General features: G+C 36.9%; 1 protein-coding gene across 1 annotated transcript in view; it reads right to left on the bottom strand.

The window, feature by feature from the left end:
• The window catches only part of dmd.1.S (dystrophin, gene 1 S homeolog), a 935,293-nt gene that overhangs the window by 853,776 nt on the left and 67,521 nt on the right, over positions 1 to 13,996 (bottom strand). Inside the window, exons 4-5 of the mRNA XM_041584187.1 lie at positions 11,615 to 11,707; positions 10,955 to 11,127 (exon numbers count right to left, since the gene is read on the bottom strand). Of these exons, the coding sequence (XP_041440121.1) occupies positions 10,955 to 11,127; positions 11,615 to 11,707 (266 nt within the window). The remainder of the gene's footprint in view (positions 1 to 10,954; positions 11,128 to 11,614; positions 11,708 to 13,996) is intronic.

Below are 13,996 nucleotides of genomic sequence, written 5' to 3'. Positions count from 1 at the left end.
AGAGCACCTTTTATATATATATATATATATATATATACTGTAAGTTCTATAAAGTTTTATAAATGTACCCATCACTACAATGGACAAATAAAGGATGATAATAACAGTATGCATAACTAACATTATATGCAAATCTTTTCTATGTAGGGGTTTACAATCACACCAATATTCCTCTTTATTTAGTGTCACAAAAATTGAATGAACAGATGGCTCTTTTACCCTTCATATTTCTCTCTTCACCCTGTACCATAAAAAACTTTCTCTTTGAATTTCCTTTTTTTTTTAAAGCATTAGAATAAAACGTCATATGCAGAAACTGTAAAGTGGACAGTGTATGATCGCATTGCACTGTAATTTGCCTAAAAGCATAATTTGCATGCGAGTCTGTCACAGTATAAAAAACATTTTTACAAATAGGAAAGTGTTATAGCTTCCTAAAGAAATATTCTTCCTTTTCAAAAGGCAAAACCCCTTTGAAAATCAAATAGTCCTTCTTTCAGAATAACAATAACTCGTGTATTATGGAAAATGCAAGGATAAAAGCACTGCTTTAGAGCATGCAGATGGATTAGGACTCAACCATATTCTGAAGGCATAATAGACAATATTACGCATTTGTAGTAATTTATAACTAAATTGACAAATGCAAAATTACATTTATTATGGCATAAAGAACCAAGTTTTAATTTCATTTATTTATTAATGTATACAGTGTATAAAGTATACTGTTAACATTTATATTTTTAGTATGTTTAACAAGGTTAAAATGGGTGACCAGTGGGAGCTAGCAACTGGGTTTTTTCTTAGTATGTCCCTCACAGAGTAGCCACTGGAAATAGACTTACAGGGGAGGGCAAGTGTAGTAAGGGAAAAGGATAACAAAAACACTTGTCAAGCAATCTGCAATCCCAGAACTGCAAGCATTCACTAAAGGCTGTTGGTAGGGTGATAGTAGTTCAAAAACAGTGGAAGGGACAAATATTAATCCTTCTTTATACAAATAATGAAATCCTGCAAATGCTTATTTGTCCACGGCCCCATCATTAATAATGAGAGCCCTGATTATACTGTAATTGGAAGAGAGATAGCTGGGTCGTTATCAGAACTACACTCTTGCTAGACCAGTTTAAGGGAAGAATGTATGTAAAACTAACTGCTCAAATAAAACCACCAAATAGTTGAAATTTAGTAGAAGGCACCATCTTACCTCAATGATATTTTTTCTTGCATGCTGGTGCAATTCATATAAGCCTACATTTCATTTAACAGACTAATTATTAAGCAGCTAAACTAACAGGTCTAACATTCATTAGATAGTTAGATTGAGTTGAAAAAAATCCAAAGTCTATCAAGTTCAACCCCTCTAAATGAAACCCAGCATCCCTATATACACACACTCCCACTGACCCCTCTGTACACTCACATACAGTAAACTGCACATACCCATATCTATACTAATTGTACATTTTAGTATCACAATAGCCTTGGATATTATGAGTGTCAAAGAAATCATCGATGCCCCTGCTAATTAACAGAATCAGCCATTACAATATCGGTGTTAACTTGTTCAATTTCATGTGAAAGTAATTGAAAAGGCAGTTGCCTCTCAATGTAACAGAGAAAAACAGTGGAAATTAATTTACTGTACATTAAATACTTTTTATTAACAACATTTAGAGTAATCACATGGTCAAACAAATCTGTTTAGCAAAGATCACTCAGGTTGCTCAGGTACTTCTGATGTGTAGGTCTCACCTAATCAAGTCATTTGCTAATTAACAACAATTTATTTCCATTTAGCCACTACATGGAGGAGTGTGTTATTATTGCACAAGGATCAGACCTTTCAAAGGATAGAGAATTATGAATCAAGACTGCATATTTAACAGATTTAATCAACCATGCTTTACTTTACAATTCTATGTATTTTAGATGGAGTGGGTAACTGGGTTTTCAGGCATAAATTACTGACAGCATGTGAAGGGCCTGTTACTGTGGGTGACCAGGTGAGAAGGGATTCATTTAGGGTCATTCTTGAAAAACATAGGTAAGTTGACATGTCTGAATTTGTGTGATGATTATTCAAATGTTGGATTTCTTCCATATTGTTATAACATACCTCCCAACTGTCCCATTTTTCGCGGGGCATCCCAGATTTTGACCACTGAGCTTGCCGTACCGGAATTTTATTAATGTATTAATGAATATTTATGTCATGAGTTTCTCTTTGATCTTAGGCACTGACAGCAGCAAAAGATTCTAAAACTTAACTAAAGAGGCTTTTTGTCAGAGAGCCCAGAATACTCAGCACCTGCATTTAGATACAATTGTAACTAATGAGATAAGCAAATCTTTAGCAGATTAAGGGGTAATTTCATTTATTAGCAAAACTGTAATAGCATAAAATATAACCCCCAGAAATGCATTAAGCTTTCCATGGGTTGCCACATTTAGTAAAATGGGGGTGGCATTTAGGGGGTGTGGCCACAAAATGGCATGGCAAAAAATATTACTCGCTGCAAATTGTTTTGTCCCTATTTACATTTTTCAGATGTTGAGAGGATATCTTATGTTAATAATGTTACAAAATACAGTGTTCATTATTTATTACACTCCTTCATGTAATTAAGTATAGTACATGTATTAATAATGATATATATATATATATATATATATATATATATATAATTAAAAATAAGGTTATGGCTCATGCACATGTTCCACTTCTCATTAGCTCTCAGATTTATTCTGTGCACCGGAAGAAACTGACACCTGGCAGTATATTTTTAGGCTGATTAATTAATAGTTAAACAGTGTGGGAATTTCATAAAAGCATTAGTTTGCAAACCTAAGCACTGCTAAGAGAGAAGGATAGTACTGAATAGTTAAGCAACAACAGTACATTGATTTTTAGTTAGGTTACTAGTTCATAAGATCCAAGTCAATCAGCACTATGCCTTTAAATTATCAATACTAAGATTATGTGTGTGTGTGTGTGTAACCTTTTTAAATAGCAACTCTAACTACAAGTCATTTCAATATCAGTTATATTGTACGGATTGATTAGGCAGCTACCCCTAAATGACAAAAACTGAAGGAACATGTTATGGATTATTTTCAGCTCCTGAGCCTAGGTTGTGGTGCAGAGCAGGATCAGGTTCCCCAGGGTATTTTAGATACCACATAATGACTTGTAGTTAGAGTTGCTATTAGAAAAGCAAAGCATCTTAAATAAAATCTGTCCTAAAAAACACTTGCTATAATTTCAACAATCGGCAATAACATTTCTATATCTCTTATACAGTACTCTGTATAAATAGCAGATTATTCAGTAAGATATATCGGAGGTTTCAGTTTTACAGCCATAAAGCACGAAAACAAGTTTAAAAGATGGAAATAAAACTACAGTACAGGTATATGATGTAAAAGAATTGTTGGAATGGAAAACAAACTCTGCACCTCATGTAGGATGATGTAGGGTGCTGTTCGCTTTCAACCCACCCATGTATCTATCTATAACACAATGCACAAATAGAAATAGGGTACAAGAAAAAACTGTGTAAGATAAAAGGTGAATCTATAAAGGTGTGTTTTATTTTACGCCATGCAAACTGCTGCTGTTATTTTACACTGCTTCAGACCCCCCCAGATGATCAGGTGTTAGACATATGTTATAGCTGGAATCAAACAGTGCACATTGAATGCATAGTTAAATGCATAGTTAAATGTTTTATACCTTCTTGTTTGTACTTAATCATTTAGTTTGACGTTTAGTCTACAACTAAGTTCACCAGCATGGTGCTTTCTTTTGTCATAATAGATTGGCATCTAGGTAATTCTGTAACAACAAGCAAGCATCACTGTGGAAACAGAATCTCCTAGTTACATATGCAAGTGTCTCGACTGATACCCTTAAGCTCTAAATAATTACCATGAGAAAGAAGGATTGTAAATAGGTAGATGCATTATTTTTTCCCAAAGATGGCATATATTGAAAAGTAACACAAACAGAATGCTTTTGGAACTCATTTACTTGATACAAGATCTGAGCAAGCTATGGTCTATAAAGAACAAAGGAGACACAAAAACAAGGAAGTTAATAAGGCAGCTATTAATAAAAGCAGACAACAGATTTCAGATTTCATCTACTCTGAGTCACAACAAGTCCCCCCGCACTTTCTAAGCAGTTAAAAATAAGAGTCTGTCAAACCAGCAGAAAATATTCTGGGGAAAAAGAATAAAAGAATCAACAGATTATAGTGTATTACAAAATCAATTGACTGAAATGAGCAACAGTTCTGGTAACAATGAATATCTAAAACCAGCAATCTCACCACCAGCAGGTGTAATTTTACATGACTCTAAAACATTCTCTCCATCAATTGAAACTGACATTCAGTAATAATATAAATGCAAGTGGAATACCTGGATGTCGTTTACATCTTAAGGTTTCCAGTAACAAATTCTACATTTGTCCAAAATGACTATGGATCAATAGACAAACAGCCAGGCAGGTAGATGGATGAGCAGGTAGATATCTCTATCCCTTAGCAACTAACTTTTCAGCCTTTGTGCATTCATCTAATGAAGATATATTTAGAACATTCTAGTGAGGATACTTCAATGGCAAGACAAACAAGGTCCATATGACCTCTCTGGAGGACGTTTATACATCTAAAAACAGCACTTTGATGCTAATTTTGCACCTACAATTCTGCATGTCACAGCTTATTCAGATAAACCGATTCAACCTTTTTGTTTTCTACATAAGCTTAATTTATACATTTTACACCATATGTCATAGAGCCAAACAATATTTCAATGTATACAGTTACTCTGATTTATCAAACTCAAGAAATCAAATGTGCCAGGTAATACTGTATATAGACTTCACACACCAGTGGGATTGAAGCTCTCCCGCTGTCTATTTTAGAAACTTTCTCGGCATCATGTTTGGAATATACTGGCAACATGGAAGCCTTTTTTTCTATGAAGAACATTTGTGGCATAGGGGCAAGATTCTCTAACAATGTAGGACAATATACTGTATATGCTATTACAGAGCTAGAAATGCCTTTACCACAATCTAATTTCACCTTCCCATTGCATTTCTGTGAAACTTTGTGGCTTCATAAAATTTTCAGCAGGTATGCAAAGTTATATGCAAAGCGAAATACTGCAAGTTTGCTCATCATAACCCATAATTAACCCATAATCATAACCCAATCCAACTCCTCCTATTACAGTAGTGGAACCCAATGACTGCCAGGGGAAGCAGGGACTTGACGGGGCCTAGGAGTAGCGTCAAGCCCCACCCCTTTTTTGTTGCAGGGCTCTGATTGGCTGGAAGGGTTCCCAGGCTTGCGGAAGGGTCAATGCAGCTATTGTACTCACCATTCGGTGCCGGGACGTGGAGGCAGCAGGACGCAGCATCCCACCCTCCCTCCCTGTATACCGGTTGGTTTTGTCGCAGTTGGTGGAGGGTAACTTTACAAGGACCACCAGTGGAAGTTAAAAGGGGGTATTTCATAGTGAGTGGAAGTAGCCTGGTAGGCCTGGGTCCCCATGGGAAGGTTGACAGCCCAGTTTAGGGCTTGGGAGAAATGGAACAGGAACCTAATTTGGCAGTTTGGGTACAGCCACCCCACCCCCATTCTTCTTTCCGCCGGGTGGGGGAATAATATTATAAAGAATGTTAAAAGTTTGTTATACAAACGGTTTGTAAAATGTTAAAATGTTATTATTATTCTGTTTAATAAACAACTGCGGCCATCTCTTTCCAAACCAGTGGTGTGCATGTGTGTTATTGGGGTAGCAGGTATGTGGTCGGGGGGCAAAAGGGAGAGGTGCAGAATCGACACTGCACCGTCATGGGTTTACAGTGCTCTGAATTCCACAAAAAAAATGAAAAAAACTGTTGTGCTTCTGAACACAAATAATGAGAACCTCCTTTGATTGTAGGAAATTAATTCAAAACAAAAAAAATGAGGCAGTGTGCCATTTTTAACCCATAAAAGTTTTTCTGACCAGAATGACAGTGTCTTGTTCTTGCTTCAACTTGCCTTAAAGGAGAACAAAATCTTAACAAAGAAGCAGGCTAGAAATGCTGCACATTATGTTTTTAGATTCTGTACCAGCCAAAAACTGCCAAATAATGCTGTCCATCATTTACACAGTTTTTGTGTAAATACAAGGCTATGGAACATTGTGCTTCTATGTGCATATGGACCATTTAGATTCATTAGAGTGATTCATCTCTGTTATAAATGCACCAGAGCTGATGGGCTATACGAGATGAATGCATGTATTAAGGTTATCGATCAATGCAGAAATGCATGCTGTTTTACTGCCAACTCTTCATCTAACAAAGTATGAAATAAGAGCAGCAGGGCCATATTGGTCTATTATCCAAATGCTCCTTTCACAGGATGATGGTTTAAATAACCTGCAGTGAGACCCAGTTACAGTTAGATCTAGAATATTGACAAAACAACCAACCACTAAGAATGGAGGCAAGGGTGTCTCTACCTTACTAATACTTACTAATACTTGGGTGCCAACTAAAATAAATAAAATAGGTAACAGTTTTATTATGCTCAAAACAATAATTTGCACTTATAATTAAACACTTGAATATTGCTAGACTTAGAAAGTTGTAACAAAGTCGTAGTTTATTCTAGCCTTTTCTGAACCTGACCAGCCCAAGGTCTTAGGGGTAGATTTAGTAACGACTTTTCGTCAGCAATGCCACCCGCAGGGACATTGCCAATTTACTAACAGGCACAGGCACCAATTTGCTAGCGAGGGGGACCATCGCTAACAATCATTTGCACTCTATCGCCGGGTGACTTTTCGCTCTGGCAAATGGACGTTACTCCACAAATTCACTAAAAGAAGCTAGATCTTTCTCAATTTTCATCATATCCTGTGAGCCGAATATGCATTCAAAAAGTTCACAAAACGCTGGTGACTTTTCCTTTTTTGAAGCAGAATTGCCTGCAAAAGTCCTGACAAACATTTTTTGACTGACAAGTTTTTTTGGGTAACCGGTTTTCTCCACACATTTCATAACATGTGGAACATTCATTTTACAGTGGGCTCATGTGTAGGGCATTATATTAACTCTTTTCTTTATTAAGGTTCCCTGGACATGAATAATCATGCATGGACATGCATATTAGTGAATTAGCGTAGTGATAGCGAATTTGCATCTGGCGAAGTGGTGCGATGTGTGTGAAGTGGACGCTGGCAACAATTTGCCCTTTAATAAATCTGCCCTTAATTGTTCATTAGATATAATTTAGTGAAGCAAACTTTGCTTATTTGCAGCTTGTAGGAACAGTTCTATGTAAAAATAAAACTGGGTAAATAGATAGATTGTGCAAAATAAAAAATGTTTCCAATATAGTTAGCCAAAACTGTAATCTATAAAGGCTAGAGCGAAGTATATCTAACATAATAACCATAAGAACCTAATATTCCTCTTATTATCTCTCTGACCTCTTAGTTAGGGATGTAGCGAACGGCGGAAAAAATGTTCGCGAACATATTCGCGAACTTGCGACAAAACATGCGAATAGTTCGCGAACGTCGCGAACCCCATAGACTTCAATGGGAAGGCGAATTTTAAAAGCTAGAAAAGACATTTCTGGCCAGAAAAATGATTTTAAAGTTGTTTAAAGGGTGCAACGACCTGGACAGTGGCATGCCAGAGGGGGATCAAGGGCAAAAATGTATCTGAAAAATCCATTGTTGACACAGCGCTGCGTTTTGTGCTGTAAAGGGCAGAAATCACACTACGTCACTCAGGTGATGTTTCTGGACACGGAATGTGAAAAAGCTCACACAGCTAGGTGGCACTTGGTTAAAGACTGGGCAAACAATGCCTGCAAGGGCAACGTATACACTACAGCAGTGGATACGGAATATATTATTGCTGCTTGGAAAACGTCACTCAGGTGGTGTTTCTGGAGACGGTATTATTATTGATATTTAGACAGAATGTGAAAAAGATCACACAGCTAGGTGGCAGTTGTTTGAAGAACAGATGCAGATGAGAGATCAGCAGCAGGACAGCTGCCCACAGCAGCTACATACAGAGCACTGCAGTAGAAGGTAGATTACTAGCCAGCAAAGCTACCTAACCTAAAATGTCCCTCAAATCCCTGCAGAGTTCTGTCCCTACAATACAGAGCAGTATCAAGTAGATTACTAGCCAGCAAAGTTACTATCAACTGTCCCTCAAATCACTAACAGCTCTCTCCCTACACTAGCTCTTCCAAGCACACACAGGCAGAATGAAAAAACGCTGCAGGGCTTCAGTTTATATATGGAAGGGGAGTGGTCCAGGGGGTGTGGGGGTGGTCCAGGAGGGAGAGCTTCCTGATTGGCTGCCATGTATCTGCTGGTCTGGGGTGAGAGGGCAAAAATAAGCGCCAGCTAAGGCGAACCCAAATTGGCGAACGTCGCGCGACGTTCGTGAACATTCACCGAACGCGAATAGTCGATGTTCGCGCGAATTAGTTCGCGGGCGAACAGTCCGCGACATCCCTACTCTTAGTTAGTCAGTGATGTGAAGGGGTCTACGTGGGACAAAAAGTAGTGTTCTAGCTATATGTTTTACATCCTTTTACTCTAGTGTGTATAGTTAGCTATTTTGAAAACATTTTTTATTTTGATCAGTCTATCTTTTTACCCAGTTTCATTTCTACACTGTTCAGTTCTAAACAGTTCCTTTAAACTCAAACCCTTCAAAGTTGAGAAGAATGTATACAGTCAGGTGGCAAATGGTGCTATTCAGATGTGATATACCTTATACTGTAGTCATTTAAAACACCAAATGTTATTGAATACAGTAAAAATAACATGTAATAGTGAGACACGCCTGACCAGCATTTCAAACAGTTACATCATTGATTTTGTACTTCTTGGTGAGCAGGTTTCCCTCTGGTAACAAAAAAGGTAGTTAAAAATGGGGGGGGGGGATTAGGATGTAGAATAAAAACAGTAAAATAAGTAGAATAATGATGTAAAAAAATTACAGATGCCTAGACAGTTACATCATGAAAACTTTCTAATGAATTTGATAGTTGTTCAGTATGAATGACCAAGGCTAGCTTGAGGCCTTTTCAGAATGACAGATTGAAAATACAGGTATAGGATCCCTTATCCAGAAAACCAATATCCAGAAAGCTCTGAATTACGAAAAGGCTGTCTCCCATAGACTCCATTTTATCCAAATAATCCAAATTTTTCAAAATTATTTCCTTTTTCTCTGTAATAATAGAACCGTAGCTTGTACTTGATCCCAACCAAGATATAATTAATCCTTATTGGAAGCAAAACCAGCCTATTGGGTTAATTTAATGTTTAAATGAATTTCTAGTAGACATAAGGCACGAAGACCCAAATTACAGAAAGATCCATTATCTGGAAAACCCCAGGTCCCTACATTCTGGATAACAGGTCCCATACCTGTACCATAAAGCAGAATTTTTATTTGCTTTTAAAAATGTGTAAATTGCCCAGTTCTGTTTTGAATTTTACATTCAATTCTTATTTTTTTTTATTTTAACAAAAACCTGTAGTTTTTTGCAATTTGAGTTGTCGATCAAATAAGGTTACAACGAAATCTAATCAATCTGGGACATTTCTAATAAGTGTAAGTGAATCAGAACTGCTCTTCTAGCTGGGTTTTCTAGAAGTGTCCTCGGGTTACATGATCTGGGAAATTTACTATTAAGGTTACTGTCTGCAAAGAAACATGTTACAATCACCCATGAAGTGAGATGCCACATATTTTTTTTGGTATCCAAGCAATTCTTTTTTTGAAGGGTTGCTGATACTTAAATATGGTCTTCACTTCACTTTGAATTCAAAAGGCCAAAAAATAAAAATGCTGTATACTGCACTTGATGACTTTGCAATATATTAAAAACAACTTATACAGAAATACAGTACATGTCAAATTGGAATTTTAAGAATGCTCATATTATAATATTTTATTGATGGAAATTAATGGAAATTAATATATTCATATCATGCTGTAACCAGTATTATTGCCAATCCCTGACTCAAAAGCCCAGCATTATTTAAAAAATTCCATTTGGATTTTGTCTATTTGCAATATGTAGAGATGAAATATTTTTTTTTGTTTTGCTTGTTATGCTATAATTGTATATCCTGTTCTGTTTTAACCTTGCCTAAGCATTTATTGTATCTAAATCTTGCTGTTCTCAAGCTTCCGTCCAAATGCCCTTCTGTTGTTTTATAATGACATTACAAAAAGTTAGAAGGGTACTAGAATCTCAGGGGGAATGACACATTGTTATGAAGGTGCAGGTCAACCAAACAGAGATCTAAATAAAACTTCCTATGGCATAGACTATACAGTACTTTCATATTCTGAGCAGACACATGACATAAATCTATGCCAGAACAGATTCATTCTGTTGCTGCCAACAAGCAATTTAACATATAGAACAATATAAACAAGATATTGTTTACAAGTCACAGACTACAGGGACGTGTAAATGTTCAGCTCTGGGCATGACTTTAGTAGGAGTAAATCCTTTATATTAACAGCTTAATTGTGCATGAAAATGTCTCTCACAAGAGACAGTAGATGTGACTTAGTATATTGAGTCCAAAGAGCTACTTATGCTGTACTACATTGATTGTCTGGATCAAAAATTAAAATAATGGCACAAAATTGAAAACAAAATAATATGTTTGGCAAAGTAAAAACTAATTCTGCTCAGATATTCAAGACAAAGAAAAGCTGATAATATGGTTCATATCTAAAGCAGTTCCTTGGTATATTCACTACAATTCTTGCTGTTTTTGGAACTTGTTTATTGTCAAAATAATCTCTGTTAAAAAAATAATCAATAGAGACAATATCAAGGGAAGGTGAATGGTATATTTGATAAGGCTTTAGATAATTTTCCCTTACCTGTGACTGTGGATGAGTGCATTAAATGCTAATCCATCAGACCAACTGCTGGTGAAATTGATAACGTTGACCTGTGGATAATTTCGTGTTGATTGGCGGACCCAGCTCAATAAGATCTTTTCACTATTTGTTTGCTGCAAGTCGGCCATGATGCCTTTCAATACATCTTTCACCTGAATGAGATATAGAACCATCATTGGCTACAGCTATTAGGTAAAATAAATTGATCACCATGACCTCAACAACAAGGAGACATTGCTGGCAGCTTATTCTTTAATAAGAATTATTTCCTCAACAAAACTAGTATTAAATTAAATTAATGTAAGGCATATATTGATTTTAGCTCAGGCTTGTTTAGTGATAAAACAATCTTATTCTTTAAATCCATATCCAGTTGTTCATCAAGGTAAATAGGTTAAGGAAATGTCTATATTTTGAATGAGCTTGAATCTGCTTGTCTGTGCTCAAACCTCTTTTTATGTATATAGACTGATTGCAGAACTGAAACATTTATTTTTCATAATTAAATGCAATCTTAGTAAAACGGCATTTTGAAACATCCCAAGGCATGGTCTGTCAAGTTTTTAATCTTATGTTCTTAGGATGCAAAGCAACTTCTTAATTTAGGGAATGGGAAGGATAAAGTGGATGAAACCTTACCTGCCAGTGGAGAATAATACTCCAGATCAAGCCAAGGGTCAGCTTATGGTTCCCATCCACTATGTCCGCGCTACCAATATTCACCAAATCAATCTATTGCAAAAAAAAAAGGAAATGTAAAAAAAGAAAGAGTAATAGACGCTTACAATCATATCATGTAAATATCAGGAACATTAAAAGGTACAAACAGCAGTGCATGGGGTTTCCAGAGTTTATGATTGGCAGGCTGGGGCCATATGTGGGCATTTATTTGGCAAGCTCCTAGCAAGCACCCCTACACTTTGCACCTCAAGCAATGGTATACAAGTCTCCTGTTTAATATGCCTGTTCAATATGCCTATTGATCAATTCATTTTTTTTTGCCAGGTATGTATTCACTGCAAATTTCCACTTAGAAAAAGTCACAGTGAAAAAAACAAAAAATTAAATGTGATGTGTGTTTAAATTTTATATTTCCAGTGTGTAGATTTATTTTGGTAAAACACTAATCGAATCTGCTATAAACTTGCTGCCAAAAGTTTATTCAGTGTTGGACTGGGATCGAAACCAGGTAAAACACTGACTCCTGCTGAAACCAAGTGTGCTGTCCCCTGACATACCCTCCCCCCAGCCCCTATTATGGGGTGCCGTTTGTCCCAAATACATTCTGTATACAAAACTATCCCTAATACACAGAATGAATGTCTCTCATGTTATATAAGTATTTGTGACCATACACAGATAAAAAAATATACAAAAGACTTATTTCTATTAAAGAATGAAAACAAAATCTGGTTAGTGCACAAAAGGATGTCATTATATCACAAACTCCATTCTGTACAGTTTAACAAGCAATCTGTCTCACAAATGTATAACCTCCATGTAACAGACACACTTATGTGCAAAGTTACTTACGGAATGAATTATGTAAAAACAAAGTTGGACATAATATATAATAGTGTAACTAACTAGTGCATGTCAAGCTAGATTTGAATGACAAAATAGATATCTGTGACAGAAAGCAAGATTTTATAGTACAGGATTCATTCTTTCCACAAAATGACAGTTTTGTTTCACAAAACAGATAAAATAACCATTCTGTGAAGCAACACTGTCAGTCACATTCCTGAACCAATAAGAACAAAGCTTATTGCCATATACAAACAAGATGAGAAGTGGCCAGCTCTGCTCCACATGGCTAAGGCAAAGTATCTGACCTGCTATAGAGGGCGCCCTCTAATGTCCCCTGTGCTGCATAGTAATAAACATGAACAAACCTTTCCTAAAAGAGCTGCTGTTAAACACTACAGGTTCATAAATGGAAGTTTTTACAAATGGCTGAGAAATATAATGCTGCACTTCTAATGATTGTAGAAAAAGAAAAGTATGCAAAACATAAATATGATCATTTTAGGTGATATGGCTAGTCTTATTGTAGTAACCTGCTTGTGTGGCCATTTTGGTTAAGGGCATTCCTGCTGTTTTGCCATTATCTTATGACTTACTCCTGTTCCTCTTCCTGTCTAAGCTGAGAGCAATAATGGGACAGGCCACACCCACCTGCCATTAAATGTACCAGAAGTTACTGTGCTTGTCTGGCTGCTTTGCCTGACTCTCAGAGTCAGTTATAAGTTTTGCATATGATAGTTAGACTCCAATGTCTCCTCCTAGCTGTAATCTTGCACCAATTAGCTTGTAGTAGTCTCTTAATAATGTGCTTAGCTATAGTTCAACTACTACATAATAGCTTTAGCCAGAGACTTGGGACTGATCATGTGCACACACATTGTGTATAGTATGATGTGTAGGTTATATGAGCAGCCACTCCTGAGTACTGTGTGTAAACAAAAGGCTTCAGGACTTAAACTTCACCTCCTTTCGTGAATTCGTGTCTTTTCACCGCTTCGGGACTTCAGCTTCGTCTTTTCGGCACTTCCGCATTCGGTAATATGTGAAATGGCCGCACGGCTCGGGTGCTCGTAAAGGGGACCCGGCTCTTTGAAAAATGCAGCACTTCTGGGCCCCTTCAGGCCCTCGAACACTTGTCCCCCCCGTGCCAGCGGCCCTGGACATGCATGTGACATGGGCGCAGTTGTGCTCTCTGCTCTAGTGTTGTGCCCCCCTCGACCCACTCTGATGTGAAAGGGTTAAGCACTGGGCAGGTAAGGGGACAGCATCATTAGAGTCTTTTGTTATAAATAAATATAAAGCATTGTATAGCTTGTTGCTTCTATATAAATAGATTATGATCCCCTTAAATTGCCCCTGCCTAAATGACCCCCTTTTGTTTACACACAGTACTCAGGAGTGGCTGCTCATATAACCTACACATCATACTATACAGAATGCGTGACTGTGCACATGATCAGTCCCAAGTCTCTGGCTAAAGCTATTATGTAGTAG

The sequence above is a fragment of the Xenopus laevis genome, chromosome 2S (assembly GCF_017654675.1).
Source record: "Xenopus laevis strain J_2021 chromosome 2S, Xenopus_laevis_v10.1, whole genome shotgun sequence".
NCBI classification, from domain to species: Eukaryota; Metazoa; Chordata; class Amphibia; order Anura; family Pipidae; genus Xenopus; species Xenopus laevis.
Note: the sequence above shows the minus strand (reverse complement) of the source record. Positions and strands in the feature narration are given on the sequence as shown.